Source organism: Rhipicephalus microplus, chromosome 7, assembly GCF_043290135.1.
Source record: "Rhipicephalus microplus isolate Deutch F79 chromosome 7, USDA_Rmic, whole genome shotgun sequence".
Taxonomy (NCBI): domain Eukaryota; kingdom Metazoa; phylum Arthropoda; class Arachnida; order Ixodida; family Ixodidae; genus Rhipicephalus; species Rhipicephalus microplus.
Window position 1 is genome coordinate 97,039,425 of NC_134706.1, and position 26,764 is coordinate 97,066,188.

Consider the following 26,764-nt stretch of genomic DNA (forward strand, 5'->3'; position numbering starts at 1 on the left):
GCGCCAACTCTGATCAAACTTCTTGCATATAATACATTTATTCGACCCCGTCTAGAGTACGCATGCGTAGTCTGGGACCCGTATTTTAAAAAGGATGTTTATAAACTTGAAATGGTCCAGAGGAGAGCGGTAAGGTTAATCTATAATGCCTATCACAATCTTGATTCCCCATTATCACTTATGGCTACTAACAACATTCCGCTCTTGAAACAGCGTAGAACTATAGCCAGACTCAAGTTTCTTTTCCTGCTTCGTAATCATCAGTTTAATATTGATCCCAGTAAATACATCTCTCCCTCTTCTTCCAGGAAAACCAGGCATGCTCACAATCTTGATCTGACACCTTACTTTGCACGTACTAACCTTTTCAAACATTCCTTCTTTCCGAGAACCATTAGCGAATGGAATGCACTGCCTTCAAATGTTTTTCCTGAACGTGGCATTCCCGACTTTGAAAACTACATGCATCTTTTTGTGTAATCAACACTGTTGATATTTCAATGCTAGATTACCTCATCTTATTATTTCAACTGTGTAGCTTTACTTTTTTGTGCTTGAAACTGTTTCTAGAAGTTTGTTCGCTTTTTTTTCTAGATATGTATAACAGAGCATCCTATTCAGTATGACTTGTTTTTCAGTAGCTTTGTGTATTCTAACTTGCTGTATAACTTGTTCGCTTTTTTCGCTATGCTCCCTTTTTGTGCCCTTCCTGCTTGGTCTGCGAACTCCAGTATGTAATAAAAAAAGTTAAAAAACTATGAAAAACTGTGATAGATGTTACAGTATCATGGCTAAAGAAATGGCAAGAAGTTTCTAAGAAAGCCTTAGATATGAACATGCCTTCCTCCTGAGAAGTGGAAGAAATGTTCCGTGTCATATCCGTCGTCATCGAAGTTTTCGCGTGCTGATAGGTGTTCGCAATTTGTTTCGCGTTGGTTTTGCATGCAGACAAATATGTGGAGCCTACTTTGGTCGCAAGGAGGGTTGCGCTTCTTGTTTTGTGAACTATCATTGCTGTGAGATAGCCGGTCAGGGCCGTAATGGCCCGTGTTGAGACTTGTTTTCAACTTTGGCCGTTAGCAAAGGACTTCATCCGCTGCTTCCAATTTTTACGGAGAAGCACGTAGGATTACATGCTGTTTATCACAGCAAAATATTTTGGTGTGTTTTGTGGTGAAATGGTGCAAATACGTTATTATGCTACCCATTTGCTTGCCTGTCACCACATGTTATTCCATGAATGCTGCAAAACAATCACGCGTGTTCGGTTAGTTTGGCCTGGAAAGAAAGTGCGAATGCATTGTGCACTGTCTGGTTGAACTCTCAGCTTTATTAGCAAACTTTCTTGTGCATGCCCTGGTCACTGTGTAGATGCTTATTCTCGTTGTGATCGCTTTGGTCATTTTCATATTTCACAGTACGGGCACGCGAAATGTTTGAATCGCTAAGACAGAACGAGACAGTACCCTGTGTATACCCAGTGTATTCGTCCACGGTCTACAAAACTAAATGAAAAAACATCGCAGCAACAACACTGGTGGAAAGAAGGACGCTGGAGAGGGCGATGTCACCAAGAAAAATTGCTAGCTTTTGAGCCGGCCAAGCAGTCACCCCTGAAAAAGGGACCGAATCAGTCCTGCAACGTCCGGTCAGTTTAAGTTTCATCTATGGACTATCACTTTGCTGGAGAGTTTATGTTATTAATGTGAAAGTTCAACCAGCTATCTATCGAAGATATTCGCCTATAAGCAGCACGTAATACTACGTGCTTTTCCGCACAAATCGAAAGTAGCGGATGCAGTCGTTTGCTAACGTTGAACCTTCCGAATAAGAAGTGTCAATACGTGGCATTACAGGACTGGCCGGCTATTCCACAGCAATGAGAGTTCACAAAACAAAAAGCACTAAGCACTTTGTCACTGAAATGACCTCCACATGTTTGTGTACTGAAAAGACGGACGCGAAACGTATTGCCAACACCTCTCAGCACGCAAAATCCTGGATGACGAGGGATCTGACCCGGAACGTGCTTTTTGCCGACTTTCGTATTTTCCACGGAGGAAGGAATGTTCGCATCCAAGGCTTTTACAGACACTTCATGCCACCTCTACAGCCATAATCACATTTTTTTTTTCACCTCGCCCCGGCTTGTATCGACGGTGTTCTCTGTCTCGACTCAAAACGGACAGTAATTGGAAAAAAAAGAGCGCCGCGGCAGCCATGACGTTTTGATGACGTCACCAGAATGATCACATGGGCAAATCGGTTTGACCTGCAAAATAACCGTCCCAGAGGGAACGATGAAAGCTTTGGAAGGCGGTTTGACGCGAGAGAGAAACAGGCGCTCATACCTTTTTTTAATGCTTTTCTTGACATTATCGCGCAGTTGTGCACATCATAGTCGTAAACTTTACCATTTCATTGACTTCAAAAAAAGATATCAGCAGTGCCTCAAGCACTGGAACTGCATATGCATTGCCCACTTTTTGGGCTACGAGATATGCTCAACAGCCCTTCACTCTACCTGTATGTTCCGACACTCCTTCCTGCATGGTATAAAAAAAGGCGACAGCGATCACCATGAAAGAATCATTAAAAAACTTAAGATGTCGATGGAGACATGCGCTTACGAGGTTCAGGTGCATGGCCGGTCTCTGACAGATGTGCATTCGCATTTGTTGAAATACATACACCAGTGAGCAGCCTGGTTACTGATCCTCTGTGACGAGTAGTGCATGTGCACTTTGTCCTCACAATGTGTAATTGGTTCCCCAGGCAACAGGAAAATTGTGCACAAATCATTGAACAGCCGGAAGGAGCGAGCAGAAGAAAAAAGAAAAGTGAGTGGAATGAATCAAGCGACGTTTTTTGTTGTTCAGTTTAACCCAAACACTACCTTTTTAAAACTTTGATAACCTCAAGGCAGACGTCCTGGTCGATGATCGGACAACCAACGTCGCATTGAGAGTAAAATGCCCCTTTGCAAAGATCTTCTTTACCAAAGCTGCAAACATCCTTGGTGGCGTAAGCATTCTTGCCGTGTGAAAAAGATGGTTTGAATTCAAAAATATTTTCACGCGTTCAATTCTGTGTTATCCCCACAAAAATGTGCAGTGCTCGTTGTACCATTTTATTGCGATGAGCAACGGTAATATGCCACGACGGGTTCGTGCACGTGGCCGCTACTGAGCGTTTCCTTCATCACTGAGCAAGCCAGAAGCATGAAATTTGTGGCCCTTCTACTCTTTATGGCCATACAGAGCACTGTCAACGCCCTGCCATATCTGATCCATGAGAGTGTGGTGAGTGCACTTGGAAGAATGAGTGGACTGAGTATGTCACTCTGACCAGGCACCCAAGAAGGCTCTGCCGAGAATTCACATTGGTTAACCTCGCGTGGTTGTTACGTGAGCATCCCCGTCTACCGAACATAAAACACATTGTACTCATTGCACATGAATTTCTTCACGATATGGTTTCACGAATTGATACAAAGGCTCAAGGGTGATCGAAGTTTCCGGAGCCCTCCACTACGGCGTCTCTCATAATCATATGGTGGTACTGGTACGTTAAACCCCACATATCAATCAATATCGGAATGCTTAATGCCGTAGAAGTCGACGATGGTGAGTCGATGTCGACCCCCGGTAGCCGCGTAACGCAGACGCAGACAGACACTTCTGATCGCCACGTAGCGCAGGCACAGGAAAGCACAGGAGGGTAGCGCTTATAGGCACAGACGACTGCTGGTCAGCTGGAACAGCTGGACTGCACCAGTCTGTAGCGGAAAGAACCCTTTCAGAAGGCGTTCAATTGATACGGCTGCTGCTGAAAAATAGTGCATTTTAGTTAGACACTATACTTAACAGAGCTCACTTCGCATGAGTTGTAGATTCAATATGGGTGCATTAATTATTAGAAGTGGATATTGAATACTATGGCCACATGGCGTACGCTGAAAATGTAACATAAACCATTGAGTATTACACGACAAAAGTATGATGTGTTTATAAGGCTCACAATAATAAGTGAAGAAGGATTCATTATCCGAAATCGCAGTTTCTTATACTGCACAGAAAGAGGAACACACAAGAACACACAAGAGAACACACACGCATCCCCTAGCTATACACATACAGTAGACACCACTGGAAGACAAAAATAGTGTTCTACAATTAGCAGCGCTATATCTTACCCGCAGAGCAGCCGCAGGTGCCTCGGCTGTTTGGTGTTGAATGTTGGAGGACTTTTACATTACAGCAAAAGTAAAAATAGGAATTCAAAATGAGTGATACAACTTTTCCTATGTTATCAGCGATTAGGCGTATGTGGATCGAAATAAACCAAAATGTGTACGCACTGTAGTAAATGCCACAAAATGTCACAACAGATTAGTTTTACAGATTCATTCATCTTAGGGTCGCAGTCTCATATAGATTACCCCGCGAATGACTACACAGCTACCATACAATGCACCAAGTTCCTAGATTAGTCTCATATATAAGATTCCATTACGCATTTATTGAACGTATTCGAGAGCACCTACTTAATACAGAGTATGGAACACAGATGTTCAGTGCTTTTTGCAGTGCATATATTCTACGCATTTGGCAACTACACCGCACCTGTGGAGGTGCGATATCTTCGCGAACAATAGGTTCTTTCAAATAAACAGCGAAAGCTTCATGCGAACAAAGAAATCTGGTAAGTAACGGTTCTAGTTTTTTTTTTCATATAAGCGTTTCAAATGACACTAAGGCACGTTGCGAGTGGTAAACGAACGGCTCCTGCCACAGCGAGCATAGTTCAATACAGGAAGGACCAGTAGGTGCTTTCGGAAACAACACAGGTGAGAAGCGTGCACATACCCTACATGCTCGGGGAGACTTCTCTGAACAGAAGAAAAAAAAATATTCCGCAATTCTGGCAATACGTTATCTCGAGAATCTTTTCTCGCTTGCAATTTGTTTCAAATAACATCAACTAGGATATTGCTGGTGTAGGAAAAAGATTTGAAAAGTACAAGTTTCAATATTTTATTGGATTGAATTTTCTTAGTAAATTGGAGCAGCACAGGATAAACGTCATGATCGCATAACTATTCCCACAATATGAACCCTATTACAGGGTCGTGTTTTTCGAGCTTGTTCAGCTTTGACTCCTCCAGAGATAGTCATTAACCAATAAATGGATGCATTTGACGTCTTGTGCCATGCCACAGTGACAGACATCCGCATAATTTTAACGGGCATTAGGATTCGCTTTACTCAGGAACAGATAACATGCTTAAAAGTGTACTGGCGTTTGCGCTCAGAATCCATGGACATGAGCTCTCTTCTAGTCTCCTGTATTCATTCCAGCGTTACCCCCTTTTCGATTCATAATTCATCGAAAATAGCTTGCCTACGTACATATGATTCTGAAGGTTGTGCCTTCGGTGTCATCACAGCCCCGCCGCGGTGGTCTAGTGGCTAAGGTACTCGGCTGCTGACCCGCAGGTCGCGGTTTCAAATCCCGGCTGCGGCGGCTGCATTTCCGATGGAGGCGGAAATGTTGTAGGCCCGTGTACTCAGATTTGGGTGCACGTTAAAGAACCCCAGGTGGTCAAAATTTCCGGAGCCCTCCACTACGGCGTCTCTCATAATCATATGATGGTTTTGGGACGTTAAACCCCACAAATCTAATCTATTCGGTGTCATCACAACGGCACCGCTGCTGTTTCAAACTTAACACATGTGGTCTTGGCGCTTACCAGCTGAAATAATTTACCATTTGGGTTTTTATTGGGTATATTGAATAGATATGCCTAACCTGCTCTGCTAGCCACTGGCCATGTGAAATGAGAAGATCTGAAGTTCGAAGCTCATGATGAAAATTTAATTCATTTCAGCGATGTGCATATACTACTGCATTGTTTTTGTCTTGAACCAATCATTTATTGACACTCTTTAGGAATATGAACTTGAGTATTGTCCATGTCAACTGTATTTCTTTAACGGCTTTAGTTGATATTGGAACTCAGGTCTTCATAATGAGTGCACATCTCTGTCGCTGACTCAAAAAAGTGCTCAATCGGTACGCGTCACCCATAGTAGAACTGGTGCAGACATCGTCATACCCAAGGCCGATGGGTTTACACCCTCTCACGCTCGCAAGCTTGGAGGAAAGGCCCCCGGCAGTTGTGGCTTGCAGACTGTTTTGGTCTCTGTCATGTCCAGTTGGGAAGTGAATATTGAATGGGAGATTGTGCCCTCGGTCATAAAACTCCGCTGGCGGATTTTATAGGTGTCTGTCGCGAGGTGTTCCGCTCAGAGTACCGGGAGGTTGCTATAGGACACTTATGTACCGTCACAGCAGTGCCCCTTGGGATCCGGTATCTGAGAGAGAAAATGTTGGTGCTGGGTGCAGCTGTACCTACGGGATGGTCCCTTTCGGAACCTGGGTATTCGAGGGAGGTAAGGGTGGTAGAGGACTCAATTCCACTGTCTATGATTTGGGCCTCACAACTAGTATCCGTAGTTGACAATGAGTTAGATTAGAAGTTACTCCAAATAGTGCTCAATAGACTAGTCAGCTTGGCGCACCATTCTGACCAGGACTGCTGCCGGGTGCTTTCGTAGACATGCCACGCCTTGAGCACACAACAAAGATGGTTCAAGGCAATTATTCACTTTGAGTATTCCGGCCAGGCGTAGAGGGTGCGCAGCAACTTTATGGTATCAGTTCATCAGAAGACATCGCCTTGGAAGCCGTAGAACTTCGGTACAGCTGAAAGAGCTTCCGAAGGTGAAACGCAAGAGAAGAACTCGGAGTGTGCCCATGTCAAGCAGCAGAGTTGGTCCTAAAGCTGCGTGTGGGAACGCTGAGCTCACTATTGTTGTTAGGTAGGCTGGCCTGAAGGCTTCGTGGGCAGCCACAGCCAACATGGCACTCAATGCGCAACAATGTTGGCAAAAAGGCAGGACACAGATGGGAGCATCACACTATAAAGACTTTAGTCATGACGTGCTGTTGCCCGATGGTCTCCTGCAACTCCGCGTCGCTGTCTAGTGGCTCGCATTGAGAGCCAGGGCTGGCATGTGCGGTGTACACTGCAACTCTGGTACTCAGGGTGGCAAAACCAATAAGTAAGGACGCGTGACAACATCCGTAGAAGTCCGATCGAACGATAAGTGTCCAGTTCACGGGATCTATGCAGACGGGAGAGTTAACCGTGTTACCAGGCGAGAAAAGCCTGTGCAATGCCTTTGCGTGAAATGTTTTCGTGGTGCCGATAATAGAAAGCTGGGCCACCAAAGACGTCTGGATGCCGTCCATGGACGGTGTTTGCAGAGCCTGGAGATAGTGAGTCTACAAGGAGGCATAGACGCCTTTCTTTAAATGATGGCACCGGAATGCTCAAGACACGCTAGCTGAGGTAGTGGCTGCCTCAAGGCTTTGTTTTTGATGGTTGCGCCATTGTCAAGAAACGACAGAGACATAAATACAACGCCTGTTTACGACAGCGTCTGTTCAAATCTGATTCATTCATCTCTTCTTTGCCAATGAAGCGAGCATGAGCGCGCAAGTACCGGTTTGGCTACCTTTCCTGTTTTCGAATGCTCTCTCGCTCTATGCACTCGAGGTCTTCGCCTCGCTGTTGTTTTCCCGCGACCAACCAAAGTCGATTTGTTCTACCAAGGTCCTTCTTCTTCCTTTTCATTAAAAAAACTGATGAATAGTGGCATTTTTTATATTCCTGTGTCTCATACACGTTCTTAATGACATGCGTTGATACCTGAGGAATTCTTCCTATATATTTTAAGAAAAAACAGCTGCTGCTGTCTTCGCGAGGTATTTTATACTGGAAATTTTCTCACGTTTTGTAATGTAAAGGTTGATATTCAAGCGCCTTGTTTATTTCGGCCCTCAAACATCCGCAGCGGGGAAGAGGTTATTGAGCTCGACTACTGGACAGAATAACAAGGAATGGTAAGCCGGTCACAGCCGCCGCATTTAGATGGAGAAGGCAAACTAGTAAAGGTCGACGTTCTTGTATTTAGGTGCGCGTTAGCAACCTGAGGCGTTCGGAATTTCCTCAGGCCTCATGAAAACCATCACTGACAGACCATAATATATTTCTAATATTTACAATTTTTTTTCGAAAATTGCACGTAGTTGCCTTGACCATGCACGACTGACACCGTAGCAAAAACACATCGTGTGCCCGATTTAAAATGAAACACCTATCCCTATTTCATCATTTACATTCCAAAGAACAAAAAATACACAAATGAAAATACCAAGAAAACGCCTATATTCACTTTATATAGTGCAGAAAAAAACACACCAGTAACGCAAGTTGCCTACAAAAAACGGCGAAAATATTTCTCAAAATCCATTCAGGACTACTGACTAATGAAATAAATAATTATGTCCAGAGTGCGAAAGCACTGTTGGAAGGTCATTTTATACACCTGTGGAAACTGAAAGTGTAGGTGAGGTTAAAAGGTTGTATTTTACCAGATGAGTGTAATGATCAGTCTAACATTCAGTTCAGCCAATCTGTATATAACGTCTTGAGGAACAACCATAAAGCATTTATTCAGGCGCACACATAAATAAAGCAATACAAATAAACAATGCAATAAACACAGCTGTGAAAACATGAAATATAAATAAAAAAGCGAAAGCACGCACAAAAATACAATCAACGCAATGGGAGAGAATAAAAAGTCACAAATTTGCCGCAAGGGCAAGGCAATGAACGCGATAGCAACAAATTGAAAGGTCACGTGCATAATGGGAAGCAGATCAAAACGTGCCCCGCGTTTCTCACGCAAAAATGACGCACAAAACTTACTCACAAGTACGGATGCACCCGAATAGTTAAGCATTTCATTTTGTTAATTTGCTGTATCATAAAAGCGTGCGCTTTTCGCAAACGGAGACTGCAATGATCCCAGTGGCCTTTGTGCACCCGGAAACTACAGCACAATCATTCCAGGTAAAGCCCGAGGCCAGGTAAGGCATACGATCCTCCCCGCCTCACCACCGCGAGATAAGGGTGCGCGAGGGAGCGTCACTCCCCTTCTCTAAGCCGGGCAAAGTACGCGTAGAAGATTAGAGCGGGCGCCGCCGCACGATGTGGTGGCGCGCGCTCATTGTGCCATCTTTCAGGCAATGCTGAAAACGCAATTCCTTCCGAGATGCTTGCGAGCAGCAGTAAGTCGTAAGTATAAATAGCTTGCTGTTTGAACGTTGAAGGACGTGCTCTGGGGTGGGTCTGTTGTTAACGCCTCGCTTTCATGACGCAGAGGCTCCACGTTCGGTTCCGCGCGCCAGAGCGTTTATTTCCTAAATTTGTTTCTGTGCCTTTTTATATATATAGATACGTATACATGCATAGTGCGTGACATCGGCGCCGACGCCCACGCTGACTTCGGTGGCAAAATCCAGCCGAGAATCTGCATACAATTGCTATCGCAATAAAAGACAATGTTACAATCATTGAATTAGAGGGAAAAATAATGTGGAACGTACAGAACTATATGGAAGGCTTTCTTAAGGAGGGAAAGATCGGTACATTGTGAACAAGTAGCTTAAAAGAGTGCAAAGCACAGATAATAACAAAAACTGTGAACTATGAAAAGATCAAAATCAACAAAGTTAGCATTACAGAGACTTTGCAATATGTGAAATGACAGGTACATCAAATGGTTGCTTATTTCTTAGACTTATTACTTGAATTAATACAATTAGGAAGTAAAGAGCTGGATAGCATATCGTGAGCCAGCATGAAAAACTAACAGGCCGGGAATAATATTATTAGGATAAATATAACAATATTATTAGAAATCAACACAAAATGTTTCAATAGTGCACTTTTTGCGCTAAATTTTGGCGCCTAAAACTACCCATGCCATCTGTCCTAGATGGCACCCGTTGCACCACACTAAATGCTTGAGGTGGCATAAGTATCCCTGTACTAACTGTCTGAACAGCTGTCTGTAACAGCTGTCTGAACACTTTCTTCATTATCAGTCAGCGAAAAACTGCGCGTGTTTTCCAGAATTTAGGTCGCGCTCCAAAATGGATGTTCGCCATTATCTTCCAATTGTTCTACTATGTGCCACGTTGAAGACCTTTGAGCTTACTCTTGACAAGTTATTGTACTTCACCATGACAGGATATTGATTTCTAATTGACACTAGTTTTGACTACTCTTCGATTGGCTGCTGCACGCGCTACTTTACAATTCGCTGCTTCACGCACTTCGCCAATGAGTGCCTCTCTCAGTCTCTTAGATAATCGCCGTACGTGGAGGATTGTTGGTGGAGCATAATGAATGGAGCAGAGTGGTGGGTGCGTTGAAGGCGATTGCGCTCGTCTTCCTTGGCTCGCGTCTCGGTGGTGTTACCCGCGAGCCATCTGCATTCTATAACGCGATCGGACATGCGCGAACGAACGGACACACGGACGAAAGAACAGACGGACGCTTCGCCCCACTCATCATCATTCACTCAGTGAATATGCTGTGATTTTTTTTTCTGAAGACTATACTGTACTCTTCATTTTTATTTTTTGTATTTGGGTGCGCCTGCAGAAGTATTGCACGGTTGTTCGAGTAGACGTTAAATAAATTTGTGAATGGTTCAGTATTATAAGAGGGGGAAAGGTTTACGCATCAAGACTACGATATGGTTTTAAGGAACTCCTTGTTGAAGGGCTTTGCTTATTTTGATCATCTGGCATCCTTAATTTGACTGATACCCCACAGTACACGAGCCTCTATCATTTCACCTTCATAAAAAGGTGACTTACGCGGCCAGGTTCAGACCCAACTGACCACGACCTTTGCTCAGCAGCGAGTACCGTTAGCACTGTTCGAGCGCGGTGCACAGTATATGAGCGTGAAGCGCAGCTTTCTGTTTAGGCCAGTGGTCGCAAAGTCACCTCACTATGCAGGCCACAGTCCCATAATTCGTTCCTCAAAGTCTGGAGCAGTGAAGTTTATTATGGTAGAATAGAAAGGGAAGGGTGAAGAATCAAATATCACTTAACGACGCAATTCGGAAGACTGGCTTTCCCATATCTAAACATAGGTCCTATTCGAAGAGAAATTGTCGTCCGGAATCGATAAGATAAATAAAGATTTCAGGAAAGGCTAAAATCTGGATGCGAATCTTTATTTAAAAATGTTTTTGCACTGTTGTGTTTGAAAGCCTGGGGGCCCCATAGGCCGCCTCACAGAAAAAGTCTTTATATCAGACCTGTCTCTGCGAGTAATCCGCGCAAAGTGTTATTACTCGCAATCGGAAACAAAATATTGCAATTCCACTTGACAAAGTTATAAAACTGTATTCCTTGTCAGACCACCGCCCACAGTTTACCGGTTTCCGGGCCACCTGGAGGGCATGTAAGCAGGCTGTTAGAAAATGCCCGTGCGCAATTGTTTGTTTATGCATTATCACGACTGTTGAATGCTTAAGAAAAATGCCAGCAACTCACTTAACACTCTGACGCTAAAAACAGGAGCGGTTTAGGGTTAATATGATAATAAAGTGCATTTTTTCTGCTTTTATGTGTACACTTTGTATGTCGCGTCTTCGTGCGACTGACAAAACGTCAATGTTTTTACAATAGGGTGAGCCTCCCGAGTAGAAGAATGAAATATGAAAACTTTTGCGTTTGGCTGACGTGCTTTTTCGCCCTTTTATGCCTTGGAGAACGTGAGTACTGGAATATAGTTTTTAATATTAGGATAGATACCCACTTGTGTAATATCCAGTGGCGCTGTCTCTGCACAATAAATGATTATTGGACCAGTGTGGTGCTGTATACAGGGGCATCGGCATACTCCGCAACGTATGCTGGACGCTGGAAACTGAGTCATACATTATAGGCTGAAATGAAGCTTTTTGATTGCTTTTCAAAATGGTGGCCATGGCTGCATGAACTCAAAGCTGGAACACTTGCGCTGCGAGAAAAAAGACTTCTGTAAAAAATGAGAGGAAGTCTGACCCAGCAAATTGACGCACCACACATTCGAAATCTGAGAAATTACCGCTGCACAACATTTGAAAGACAGCATCAATCCTGTTTTTGATGCACATAAACCTAGACATGGAAAAACGTTTTCTTTAGTGCCTAACAGAAGACAGTTTGTTCATTGTGTACTGCCTATGAGGTGAACGTTTAAATAGCCCATTTTTTCGCAAGACATAAGAGCGTCATAACGCACATACGTTGCGGCAATACGACATACTCGCTAAGAATTTAGACATACTTATATGGAAAATATTTAGCATCTGAACTGCTAACTGGAGGTTTTAGTTTCCGTCACCCATTTGTAAATATGTTCGGTCCTCCTTGTTCATGTTCTTTACACGTTAGCCGGAATGGTTCACTCTAGCATGGCTGACCGTTAGGCTTGCAGCTGTATTTAGTGCACCACGATCATTGTAATTATCATTTATATTGAATTTACAAGAATGCTACAACTATCGAAAAACAGTTTTGATCAGAATTGGCAGAAGCGAGGCCGTATTTTGACCTTCTACTACACAAATTAGAAGCTTGACGCCGTGATTCGGTGATATGCCTAATAGCCGGCAATGACGTGCGGCTTTTTTTAAGTTCAAGCTCATGTGGAAGTTCTCACTGCAGGAGTAGATTCATTGCCATATTGCGTCGCACATGATCAGGCCGTTCGATGAGTTTACATGAATAGGCTAGGGTGGAGTAAAATGAGACAGTGGGCGTAACGCGACATTTTGACTTAGCCGGCCGCTGTGGCAAATAGAAAACTCCTCTATTTGTGCTCTCTTTGCCACCGATAAGTGCTAGCCCTCGATTTCTTTTTGAAGTGTAAAAGTTGATGATTTCTTACAGCGTTCGCTCGGGAAAAAGTTACACGGCCAGTAAAAGAGGAAAACTTCTACTCGGCAAAACTTTTGGATCCGTGCATGAAGCTACTCGTGCATCAGTACAGCAACAAAAACATTTCTTTTGTTGCTTGAGACTGCGATCTACTTAACAAGAAAATATTTGTGTGTTAGATGCCTGGGAACAAAGGGAATTTCCTTTAATTGTGGCATGTGAGATGGAAAAGACGCCAAAAAAGAATTCAATTGCCTTCGTGAGTGCCCTAATGATTGAACCATTAACTTAGAATCACTATATATTATAGTTGCTCCTTTAGCAGGATTTTCATTTAAAAGACAATATCGCCTAAAACTTGCTGAGAGAAAACGGCATGAAAAAGGAGTGATTGCCGCTCAGAACAGAACTCCATTTATTCACGTTGATCGAAGTTTTTCCATGTTCATAAGGTAGCACTCAAGAGACGCATAAAATACGGCCGAATTTCCAAGTCAAGTCGATAAAACATAGGCGTATCAGCCGGGGGAAAGGGCAAGGGGGCACAAGCCCTCTCACTGAAAAAATTCAGCCCCCCCCCCCCCTTTCGACAGCAGTCACTGTCAGCTGCCCGCTGGGGCAAACAACTAAGGCAAAATTTTCCTTCGTTACTGTAATCACTCCATTGAATGTTACGAGATAAAGAAAATATTACGAAGCAAACGTACAATGCAGTGATAATTTTTCAACATTACAGCAGCGAACATTTTCCGTGAAGACTCTTTTCGACGCTCACCACCCGGTGCTGCAGCGCTGCAGAGCAGGCTAGTGCTGAACAAGGGCCCTATATTACTGCATAAGTTGTTAATTTTTTATTCTGCTGCGACTGATTGATGCGGGTAAAGATGAGAAAGAACAAACTTTTTTATGGACCGGTCAAAACATTGGCTGCTTCAGCAAATTTTTTTTCTTTCATAAAGAAAGATTACCATCACCACTGCATTGTCGAAGCTGCTGTGAGCACGTGATTGCGAATAATCTTTTTAAATGATTTAGTTTTGCCGTAGTGGAAGCGCAAGAAAAGTTTTCGCTTTAATCTCCGATAAATCTGATAAACCTTGCTTATGGCAACTTCGAGCAATAGAGGCAGCTTGCAAAGCGGTGACGAATAAAGCAGTGGAGTAATGCTGAGTGGGAAGCTAAAATAAGTAGATAGAAGTGCTCAAAGTACTCTTGCTTCCTCTAAGAGTGCTCTAAATCTAAACACTCAACTCTTTGTGAGCTGTTTTAGTGATTGAAATTTCATTCACTGATAACTTATGTACTGTTGAGGAGGCCACCATCAATATATTTCATGCGGAAAGTTGTGAGGTAATGCATAAAAAGCGTCAAGTGTAATATTATTTCATGCATCATACATGACGAACATGTATGTATTGTCCCAGTGCATGCTGCGCAAAACTGACTGTCCTTTTTTTACGCTATTGCACAAGTGCTGTGTGTATGAAAAATCACATGAAAGTTCGAGCGCATCAAAAAAGTTGTCTCTCTCCTTATATATATATATATATATATATATATATATTGTAGCATTGATATTTGGCACAGGCCGGAACGCCAGCTGAAGAAGAGAAGAAAGAGTGTTGTTGCTGCTCACGCTCGCTCCGCTTGACAGCTGGTCGGTTCTACCGCTACGTTTTCCACAAAGTAAACGTCTCTTCTGCTCACCACTAAAGGTGTACTATCAAGTGGTGGAGAGTGCTGGGTACCTTTTTCCATCCTGGAACTCCGCAACCGAACTCTACCTTCGCCATCAACAATGTCCATCGACGCTGCACAGCAGACGGCTCCTACATCTCCACCTGTCCACTGTCCCGGCGTCCCGAGAGAGCGAGATCCAGACATCTTCAACGGCACCGATGAGCAGGACGTCGAGGACTGGCTCTCTTCGTTCGAACGAGTAAGCGTCAACAACAGGTGGGACGAAAACGACAAACTGGGCCACGTCCACTTTTACCTCAGAGGAGTAGCAGAGCTCTGGCTCAACAACCACGAAGCCGAGCTTACCGACTGGGCCACTTTCAAGACCACCTTCGCGGACGTGTTTGGCCGACCGACAGTGCGCAAGCTCCGTGCAGAACAGCGCTTGCGGGATCGCGCCCAACTGTCGGGAGAGGGTTTCACGTCCTACATTGAGGACGTCGTAGGCCTCTGCCGTCGCTTTGATCCTGACATGTCGGAAACCGCCAAGGTAAAACACATTATGAAGGGCATCGAGGACGATGCCTTCCACATGCTGGTGGCTAAAGACCCGCAAACAGTTTCGGAAGTCATCCAACACTGCCAAAGTTTCGATGAGTTGCGAAAACAGCGCATTTCAACGCGACGGCCTACTTTCGACATGACCAGCACGCCAGCATTGACCGTTGGTGCAATATCTCCAGAACAGACTGTATTGACCCCGCAAATCCAGCAATTTATCCGAGAGGAAGTGGCACGCCAGTTGTCCCTTGCCCCCTTGCTTCCCAGCAATACGCATGGGCTGACCTCGTCACTGCGCCAAACCATCGAAGAGCAAGTCTGCGAGGCACTTCCCCCCACGTACCAGCCACCACCTGTGTCCGCTCCCCTGACTTACGCTGACGTCGCGCGAAGGCAGGTACATGCGCCGTCAAACGTCGTCGACCCTGCCCACCAAGCGAACGCCTTCTACGCAACACACGTACCGGCAGGCTCGCATGTTCCCATTTACCGCCGTCCTTCAACGCTTCCCAACAACCCTTGGCGTACATCGGATAACAGACCTATCTGTTATTACTGTCGTCAGCCTGGCCATGTTGAGCGGTTCTGTCGCCGGCGCGTCCCTCACTCAGGCATTATTGATGGCACCTACGGCTACGCCCCCACAGAACCACCACAGACGCTGCCGTTCCATGCAGCTTCGGACACTTCTCCGCCGAGACGCCGCGCCTTCAACCCACGCCGATCGCCTTCCCCGCGCCGACGTTCGCCTTCACCAATGCTTCGGCGTGCACCACCTGCCCAAACGGAAAACTGACCATCGCAGTTCCGGAGGCAAGAACTGCGCCACCGTCGAACTCCACAAGGCCTCGTTCTCTACCGAATAATGAAATAACTGTCTTGATTGAAGGTATCCCCGTTCAAGCATTAATAGATACCGGAGCTGCCCTGTCTGTATTGAGTGAAGCATTGTGTCGCAAGTTAAGAAAAGTTACGATTCCGCTTTCTGGTCTCTCCCTTCGTACGGCAACAGCGCATCACGTGAACCCTTCTATGACGTGCACGGCTCGGTTAATCATCCAGGGCGTTCTGTACGTGGTTGAATTTATCGTGTTTCCGCACTGCTCACACGACGTCATATTAGGCTGGGACTTCCTTTCCACACATCATGCCGTTGTTGATTGTGCCCGGGCCGAACTAGAATTGTCATCGCTCTCCGACGACGATTATAATAAGCCTTCTATTTCTCGTGTTGTCGTCGCCGCGGAGACTGATATTCCACCCATGTCTTCTGTTATTGTGCCGATCTCGTGCGACCATGCCGCTTTTTCGGACGTCATGTTCACGCCGTCAGAAGACTTCACTTCTCGAAAAAAACGTTCTTCTGCCTTTTGCTCTTCTGACGGTCGAAGCCACTTGCGCAAACATTTATGCCACGAATCTCCTTTCTGTACCAGTCACCCTATTCCGTGGCGAATGCATCGGCCGCCTTGAGGACATCGATTGTGTTGGCACCAGTCAACTGCCCTATCAAGCAAAAAGCCTTGAGATCGCCAGTGTTACTTCCGCTCTCACATCCGCCACCTCTTCCCTCGACGTCTTCCTTCCATCGATTGATCCTGACCTTCCTGTTGACCAACGAACTCAACTCTTGACACTTCTCGACCACTTCCGCTCATCGTTCGACTTCAAACAAACCAGTCTGGGCCGAACATCTGCAATTGTCCATCGTATTGACACTGGCACCCACGCACCATTGCGTCAGCGTCCATACCGGGTCTCCCACGCCGAACGCCAAGTTATAGACGATCAAGTGTCTGATATGCTCAATCGTGGCGTTATACAGCCGTCTAACAGTCCGTGGGCCTCCCCGGTGGTACTGGTCAAAAAGAAGGACGGGGGCATCCGATTCTGTGTGGATTACAGGCGCCTTAACAAGATCACGCGCAAAGATGTTTATCCGCTCCCCAGAATTGACGACGCTCTCGACTGTTTGCAAGGTGCAGAATTCTTTTCTTCGCTGGATCTTCGATCGGGATACTGGCAGGTACCCATGGATGAAGCTGACCGCGCCAAGACTGCGTTTGTAACTCCGGACGGCTTGTACGAGTTTAACGTGATGCCGTTCGGCCTTTGTAACGCCCCAGCCACCTTCGAGCGTCTGATGGACAACATACTTCGAGGCCTTAAATGGCAGACGTGTCTTTGCTATTTGGACGACGTCGTCGTTTTTTCAAAAGACTTCGATACCCATCTTCTGCGCCTCGCAAGTGTCCTGCATTGCCTTACACATGCTGGGCTCCAACTAAATTTGAAAAAGTGCCATTTTGCCGCCCGGAAGCTCACCATCTTAGGGCATGTTGTCAGCAAGGACGGCGTTCTACCTGATCCTGGAAAACTCCGTGCTGTCGCCCAGTTTCCGAAGCCATCGACACTTAAGGAACTCCGGAGCTTTATCGGCTTATGTTCATACTTTCGCCGATTTGTCCGTAATTTTGCATCTGTCATGGCCCCTTTAACACGGCTACTTTCTGACACCGAGGGCATTTCGGCGTGGTCTTCCAATTGCGATAAGGCATTCGCGAAACTACGTCAATTGCTGACATCTCCACCGATTCTCCGTCACTTTGATCCTGATGCCCCTACAGAAATACACACCGACGCAAGTGGAGTCGGACTTGGCGCTATTCTTGCTCAACGCAAGTCTGGATACGACGAGTACGTCGTTTCTTATGCCAGTCGCACTCTTACTAGGGCTGAACAGAATTATTCAGTCACAGAAAAAGAATGTCTAGCCATCGTCTGGGCAATCACAAAATTTCGACCCTACGTCTATGGCCGTCCATTTGACGTCGTGACTGATCACCACGCCCTCTGCTGGTTATCGTCACTAAAAGACCCATCTGGCCGTCTCGCTCGTTGGGCGTTACGCCTCCAAGACTATGATATCCGTGTCGTCTACAGGTCAGGCCGCAAACATTCAGATGCCGACGCTCTCTCCCGCTCTCCACTTCCCCATGAACACGGAAGTACTTCTGTATCCAGCCTCGATGCTGTGGCACTTTCGTACGCGGACATGCCCTATGAACAGCGCCAAGACGCTTGGATAGCCTCTATGATAGAGTTACTGTCTCGGCCGTCCAAAGTTACGCCCAATCGTTCACTGCAGCGCACAGCTCGACACTTTACCATCCGCGATGGACTCCTGTACCGTCGCAACTACCTTTCTGACGGCCGCAAGTGGTTGCTTGTGATTCCTCGCCACCTACGTGCCGACATTTGCGACTCTTTTCACGCGGATCCTCAATGCGGCCACGCCGGTGTGATAAAAACGTATGCACGTCTCCGGCTGCGGTACTATTGGCGCGGAATGTACCGCTTTGTCCGACAGTACGTGCGTTCGTGCTCCAAATGTCAACGCCGAAAAAGCCCACCACACATAGCCAATGGACAACTGCAGCCGTTGCCTTGCCCCTCCCGCCCTTTCGACCGCATCGGAATTGACTTGTACGGTCCCCTTCCCTATACGCCTAACGGGAACCGCTGGGTGATTGTCGCCATTGATCACTTGACACGCTATGCTGAAACTGCTGCGCTGCCAGAGGCCACATCACGTGAAGTTGGCTTATTTATCCTTCACAATCTCATTCTACGCCATGGCGCGCCTCGTGAGCTACTCAGTGACCGCGGCCGTACGTTCCTCTCCGAAGCGGTACAAGCCCTTCTTCGCGAATGCAACGTTGTGCATCGGACAACCAGCGCATACCATCCGCAAACGAATGGAATGACCGAACGGTTTAACCGCTCACTGGGCGACATGCTATCCATGTACGTGTCCGCTGATCACACCAACTGGGACCGCATACTACCCTTTGTAACTTACGCTTACAACAGCGCCACTCAGTCTACGACAGGATTCTCTCCGTTCTTCCTCCTTTACGGGCGCGAACCTTCCTCATTCATGGACACCATTCTCTTGTATCATCCAGACGCTTCGGAATCCACAACTCTATCTGAAGTCGCCACCTATGCAGAAGAATGCAGGCAACTCGCGCGTTCCTTAACCGCCCAAGATCAAGCGTACCAGAAGAACCGTCACGACGAAAACCTGTCTTCGCAGTCATATTCGCCTGGCGCCTTGGTATGGCTTCGGGTTCCCTCATCTGTTCCTGGTCTTTCCACCAAGCTACTGCCGAAGTACGAAGGCCCCTACCGAGTCCTACGTCAGGCCTCACCGGTTAACTATATTGTTGAGCCGGTTCAACCATCAACAGACCGACGGCATCGAGGCCGCGAGACTGTTCACGTAGATCGATTGAAGCCGCACTACGACCCACCCGTCGTACCCGTTCCATAGGTCGCCAGGATGGCTCCTTTTCTGAGGGGGGAGTGATTTGTAGCATTGATATTTGGCACAGGCCGGAACGCCAGCTGAAGAAGAGAAGAAAGAGTGTTGTTGCTGCTCGCGCTCGCTCCGCTTGACAGCTGGTCGGTTCTACCGCTACGTTTTCCACAAAGTAAACGTCTCTTCTGCTCACCACTAAAGGTGTACTATCAATATATATATATATATATATATATATATATATATATATATATACGCCGACTGAAAATTGCGAGGTAGGTTAAGGTGTGTACGCCACTGCAGAGTTCACAAACACGTCTTGGAATTGAGTTTTAGCGACCTTTCCCCAATACTCTAATCAAAATAATACTCTCGAGAGTCTGAATCTAGCACAGTTTTAAACTCATTTTCTCACGAAGCCCCACGAACAAAACTACAAGCCATAGAACTTCTCAACAGCTCATTATAAAAATGTCAAAAAGAGGTGATCAAGATAATTCAAAAGATATCTAGCCTCCTGTTGTTCAATATTCTAATGAGGTGAGAGCATTCAAGTAAACACAGCATTAGTGCAAAAAAAGATGCGGCGGTGTTTGATCTGCAAGAAGAGTCAGAGCAGCTCGACACCTGGATAACTCTACATTCAATGCGTACAGTGCAAGGACTGGATGCAAGGACTGGGAAGACCCGCAGAATGATTTCCAAGTTTTTTTTTTTACTGCAGAACCTGAAGGACTAATTTTTTCGCACTGTCTGGTATTGCCCTACGCAGCGCCTCGTTTTGCCCTGCAGATTGGGGCACAATGAGACATTTCGAGTACTGCATATAAACTTTTGAAAATTGTTTTAAACAGTTAAAATACGGCCATATTAATGTAGTGCATACGTTGTACCCCAAAAAAATTTCTGCATTGATGGTAAATTGCAAGGAGTAAAATAAAAAAGTCACAGCTTTGACAGAATGGCGAATCAATGAGTGCAACACAAACAAATTTGGAGGTCACGCGCAGAATTGCAAACGTATCGAAACGGGGCCCGCCTTCATCATGTATAAATGAAGCACAAATCGTACTCACATGTACAGGTGAACGCGAACAAGCGTATAAGTTGTTACTTCGCTGTCTCTGTAAAGCAGGCTCTTTTCGCAAACGTAGACTGTGCAGCAATTGTAGTTACCATAGTGCGGCCGGTAACTAAAACAGAATCGTTCGGGTAAAAACCAAACGCCGGCCAAAACGTACGATCGTTCCCACCTGGAAATAAGTTCGCGTGAGCGAGCATCGACCCGGTTCTCAATGCGGGGCAAAGTGCGCATGAGAGATGAGAGATCGGCCGCCTCGTCGTGATGATGCTGCTACGCACACTCATTGTGTCATCTTGCACAATAGTCCCCCCCCCCCCCCAAAATGGCCGTCAGAAGTGGTAAGTGGTACATAAAAATAGCTTATCCTTTGACGGTTGAAGGACGTGTCGCACTTTTGATTCATGAATGTCACACTCACAATTCAGAGAAGCCAAGTTTGATTCCGCGCGTCGGAGCCTCGTTCTGGATTTTTTTGTTTCTTGCGTTTTCAAATATAGAGATACGTATACATATACTGTGAGCGACGGCACCGCCAACGTGGACGCCGCTGCTGGCGGCCAAAGTTAGCTGAGACAGTCCATATAAATGCTATCGAAATAAAATAAATGTTTGCTAGATTAAAATTTTGTCGCGTTTTACTCCACCCTTTCTTACATCACGACACTTCATAACATACACCAGGGAGAGCGTACAAGCACATGCTCAACAGAATATTTCTGTAGGTTATAAGTACATGAGATAAGGGAAGCTGAACTTTTGTGTATGCCAGAAAACTGAATAACATTTTGAAAATCTTCAATATATTTTAAGCTCTACATCTGGAAGTTCAATATCAAATCTTAGAGAATGTCAACTCAATGTGTCTCAATGTTCAGGGTATGCGGGCAGCCAATGCAGAGCGTAGCCACTGCCTGCCACTGCCCTCTATGACACTGGTCGACACCATTAGGCTGTATTCTAGTGCCACCCAGAGCTGTCACACGCACTAGTAGGCACTTCAAAACCCTTTGTTTCTGATAGCGGCAGCTCCGAATGTGAATAAAACATCTACTACAAGGGCAGCTTGTGGCACATGACGATGAGTCAGCAAAACAAAAATGAGAGATAATTGAAAGGAATTTTTCAAAGCGCAACGCAAAACTCGTTCACAGAGTGCACCCTTGCTACGTGATACTTCTGTTCCAACGAAGAAAAAAAATCGCGAACAAGATTATATTGTTTACAGTTATAGAAGAATGAAGTCTAGAAATCATACTGGATAGATCTAAATGAATAACCAACAAATAAATTGAATCTCCATGGTGTGAGACTTCTTTCAGACGCATAAACAGGATTGCGGCACAGAATTTCTTTAATAGACAAATAGAAAATGCTACACAATAGTTTTTTATATGGTGACTTACTACAAGACATACGAGCGGTTTTAACGCGATAGCATTAGAGCGCTCGTGTCGCGAAAATTTCGCCGTCGGCGTCGGCACCATTCGTTGTGAGCGAAAAGTTCTCCGTGAGCTAAAAATAAAGAAAACAAATAAAATGAAAAACTAAACTTTTGGTCACATTGAGGATCAAACCCGGGCCGTTCGCAGGGCAAACAGCTGTCCTACCACAAAGGTACGATGTTACTGGTAGCTGCTCCAAAAAAAAAAAAAAAAAAACACCTCACAAATGTCATGTAGCGGAAGGGGCCTGCTTAACGCATTTTGTTCGACAGGTTTAACGACGAAAATGAGCCCATTCGGTGATTTGTAGGCGCGATAGGGAGGCCATCAAACTACGTCGAAAAAGGCCGGAATAGTTCAGCAATCGCCACTAAAACACACAGAATCTTTCAAACAGCTTTAAAACTGGCCAACTATGTCCTTCCAGCGGAAAACATATCATTCTTTCCAGAGGTGTTGATCAAGCGAACAACAAACGCTAGATAATGTGCTGCCGTCTGTGGGACATTGTGAGACTCTTTTTAACTTCAGAGATGGCAAGCGCGCGTCGTAAATCTTGGAGGCCACGCGACACTTTCTTTAGATCAAAAACCTGCAGTACCATTTGCGCGCATGCGCTGGTACAATCTACTGTATGCGTGTGTGTGTGCATGCGCGTGTGTGTATGTAATAAAATATATTAATAAGTATGCACTCAGTGGTTGCAGGGCGCACTAGAGAAGAGATTTCACTATCCCGTTCAAATCTTAAAGGCGGAGCTTAAGGGTCCCCCCATTTGGCATTGTGAAATGCTGTGATCATTCATTAGTGCGAGTTGAGACAGCCCTGAACGCAACAAGAGTACGAAAGAAAGCAACCGTGCAAAAGAAGGTATACACGATTGATTCAGTATAAAACAATACGTGTCCTACTGGCTGTACAAGTCAATCCGATGTCAAACACGAAAAAAATAATGATTTAGAAAAAAATGACGGGCACCTAAACAGACTAATTTCCACGGCAGGTGTTTACATGTGAAGTGCAACACCAAGGCGCTCTACACCTGGGACATAACATAGCGTAATTAACTATTAAAGACATATTAGCCTGGTAGTTATGCATTTAAAAGGTAATGTGCAAGTTCTTGTGCCTTGAAAGCAGATGCCGAACAATAGCGCAAAAAATACCTAGACGGCGAGAGATCAAGACCGGACGCCGCGCTAACTACAAACTGAGCTTTCTTTGCACCCAATCGCGTACAAGCGCGCGCGCACACACAAACACACGCACACACACACACACACACACACACACACACACACACACACACACACACACACACACACACACACACACACACACAATTATTAGATTATTTGTTTATATACATTAACACGGCACAGAGCGAAGAAGCAAGAAAACGTGTGGAAGAGGAACAAAAGCTATTCAGCCCACAACTCAAACAGGAAGCTCGCGTGGCCAAACCAGTGTTTAATTTCCGCTGAATAAATTGGAGCCTCCGTATAATATATGTCAATGCTTTGATGATTTCTCCCTGAGATGCTCAATTTTTTTTTTTGCCACCGAATGAGCGTGGTTAAAGTGGTCCTTGCCATCGCAACTTGCACAATCCGCGAAAAAAGTGGTCTGCCTAGGCGAGTTTTACGGCACTGCAATTGCGTTCTTGCAAGCGATCCTTCGTGCATCTGCCTCTCTTGCTCTCATATTCCTGGCCACACATGAGCGGAATAGACTAGACTAAACTGTTTACAAAAACAAAAATGGCAGCATATCCACGGAGTGATTGATGGATAGTGGGGCGAAGCATCCCTCCGTCCTTTCGTTCTTGCTTCCATTCATCCATGCGTGCGTTTGTGTGGCCGCCCATGCGTCCATCCGCCCGTCCGTGCGTGCGTCTTTTCGTGCGTCCGAACGACCATCTGTGCGTCCGTCCCTGCTTTCGCCCATGCATTCGCTCCTGCGTCCGTCCATGCGTCCATCCGTCCGTGCAGCCATCCGTACATCCGTCCATGCATCTGTCTGTGTGTCCTTTCGTCCGCCTACTCAACGCTACACGTACCATCATCTCGCATCTTTTTATCATATATTCCTCATATAGAAGCACTGGCATCCAGCGGAAATTCCAAGGACTGGACAAAAGGAGGCACACGCACACTTTCTTACGGCTTGCGCTTGGTGACTCCTTCCCACCTTTAACCACCTCGAGTTCGTGGTATATACTAGTTCACTGTATTCATGGCACTGCGGCCCAACGCTCGCTAAACCTTTCTAAAACCTAGAAGGTTATGCCCAGCGAGTATAACATAGCAACCATTTCTTGTTTTCTGTGCGTTGTTGAAGAATAAAAAATTCGCAGCATGCGCGTTAACTAAAAGCCGAATTTTCCTGTCTCTCATTCCCCCTCAGCAGTCATCAGCATGCCCATTGAGCACTATCTTTTTTTGTTCAACAACGCAAAGAAGAAGTCTCTCACCGACACCACTTTGGAGGTCAAAATGTAATACTGGTTACACACTACTACTACGGCTACGAGGGATGAGCGGGTGCCGCTTTAAGAAGCTTCGCCCCTAAAAAACGGTTCGTGGTGCTTTACATTACACCCATGTGACTTTAATAACATGCGGGTTTTACTCGAGCTCACAAGGTCCCCAAGTTTACTGGAGCACATTGCACGATACTGGCGCGTCCCTAGTTGTGCCTAGCTATGCGCTTGCGTCGACGACGACGACGACTGATCCGCACGAGAGGCGCATCACTAAAGACAGACGAAGAAGCAGTTCGTTTGACCGAGTTCACCTTTGGTGTCTCTGAGAGAACAGCGTCCTTCTAGTCATTGCAATAAAGCCCCGCCCCCCTACTTTGCGAACTCTGACACTGATGGAAGTGCTGGGTACTGTCATCTCATGATCGCCAGTCTTGTGAGCAGCGCTGGTCCCAGCCCCACTAGACAGCCATGCGTCGAGACTCCAGTACACCGATCAAACCATCGCCTTCAAGGTCTGGGTTTTGAATTCGGCCTCTTACAAAGGCCACCTCTCTCAACGGACCCCCCTATTCAAGAATTGACCTTGTCAAGCCACCCAATACAGGTAACTGTCCAGAATCTTCAAAATCCTGAGCCTTTTCGCGGTCTCGAAAACGAAGATAAGGAAGACTGGCTAGAGCAGTTCGATCGGGTAGCAAAGTATAACTACTGGATCTCTGACGACGAGAAGCTATTCAACGTATACTTCGTGGTTGAAGACAACGCTAAGACGTGGTTCATAAACCGCGAGAGAATTTGGACAACGTATGATGAGCGTCACCTTCGGCTTAATGACACTTTCGGAAGCCTACATCGATGTGAAAACGCGCAACGCCTTCAACAGTCAAATGAGGGATCGCAATGTTTGCTGAAGACATGGTTTTGTTTCACCGCGCGCATCCCAACATGCCCGAAGCTAAAAAGCTCAACCATCTCATGGACGGCGTTGAAGAAACTCTGTTCGCTGGCCTTGTGCGCGATCCTCCGACAACAGTGGACGAATTTATTAGGGAGGCCACGGCAATTAAGCGCGCATTGCAGCAGCGGGACCATCAATACAATCGCCTCATGACAAGCGTATTGGTAGGTGCCGCCGCTATGACCACGTCGTTCGATGAGAGCTGTCTACGTCAACTGATTCGGCAGATTGTACGTGAGGAGATTGCGAATGAGAACGCCAGGCACACACCACAATCGCAACCACCGCCGAAGCCGAAGGTCACAGTTGCCTTCATCACTGAAGTCGTGCACCCCGAACTCTGACAGGCGTTCGCCTACACCGAGCCTCGTTCGGAAGTGGCCTATTAGCCACCGGCGTACAGCTACGTAGACGCTGTTCGCCGCGCGTTGTCTGCTGAGCTATCGTACCAGCCAATCTCATACAGCTATGCGGACGCAGTTCGTCGTCCGTTGTCCGCGCCGGTGACGCAGTACCACCAACCACCCCCTTTAACAGCCTGCACCCAACAGACCCTGCCAGGCTACCGCCACTGCGGAAGACTGATAAATGGCGGACCGGCGATCGCCGCACTTTGTGCTACAACTGTGGGGAGCCTGGACATAATCATCGTTATTGCCCGCTATCTACCAGCTGGATATACCGTATCAGCCAGCCTGATGCTACTCTCCGCCAGTTAGACGAAAGCCGTTCCTCGTTTGACGACAACCCTGCCGGCCGGCAATACAGCTTCTCTAACCTGCGAACGCACCCACCATCGCCAGCACATTTTCTTCCCCAAGCCGTCGGAGTTTTGCTGACGTCACCAGAGGTTGGTCTCCCCGCCCATGACGGGGAACTGAAAGCAGTGACCTCCGGGGGAAGGTTGCAGGTCCTCAAATTGCAGAAAATCCCTCGTCATAGCCGAATTAAGACGACACCGACAAAAATGGTTATGCAGAGAACAATTTGACTGCCGACCTCATTGTGAAGTTTGACGGCCAAGAAGTGACAGCCTTGGTTGGCACTGGCGCTGACTTTTCTATCATGAGTGAGCCACTGGCCAACAATGTCAAGAAAGTTAGGACAAAATAGGCGGGTCCTTACATTCGGAATGCTGGAGGCCAGCTGATGACCCCTACAGGAAGATGCACAGCAAGAATTGCCATCGGGAACATGGCGTTTGTTGCCACACTCATGCTCCCACCAGAGTGCTGCAAATCGCTAATATCAGGAATGGACTTTTCAAGAGAGCATGGTGCCCTTGCCTGCACACCAGATGGCGTGATAGCATTTTCAGCTGACGAAGACACCAATCATGACGCACAACAATGACGCAGGGTGTTACGTG

General features: G+C 46.2%; 1 protein-coding gene across 2 annotated transcripts in view; it reads left to right on the top strand.

The window, feature by feature from the left end:
- The first annotated feature begins 4,722 nt into the window (after positions 1-4,722).
- LOC119180083 (uncharacterized) overlaps positions 4,723-26,764 on the top strand; it is a 56,427-nt gene continuing 34,385 nt past the window's right edge. For both annotated transcript variants that reach the window (XM_037431226.2, XM_075869504.1), the window contains exons 1-2: positions 4,723-4,849; positions 11,626-11,711. In XM_037431226.2, the coding sequence (XP_037287123.2) occupies positions 11,648-11,711 (64 nt within the window). In that variant the 5' untranslated portion in view covers positions 4,723-4,849; positions 11,626-11,647. The remainder of the gene's footprint in view (positions 4,850-11,625; positions 11,712-26,764) is intronic.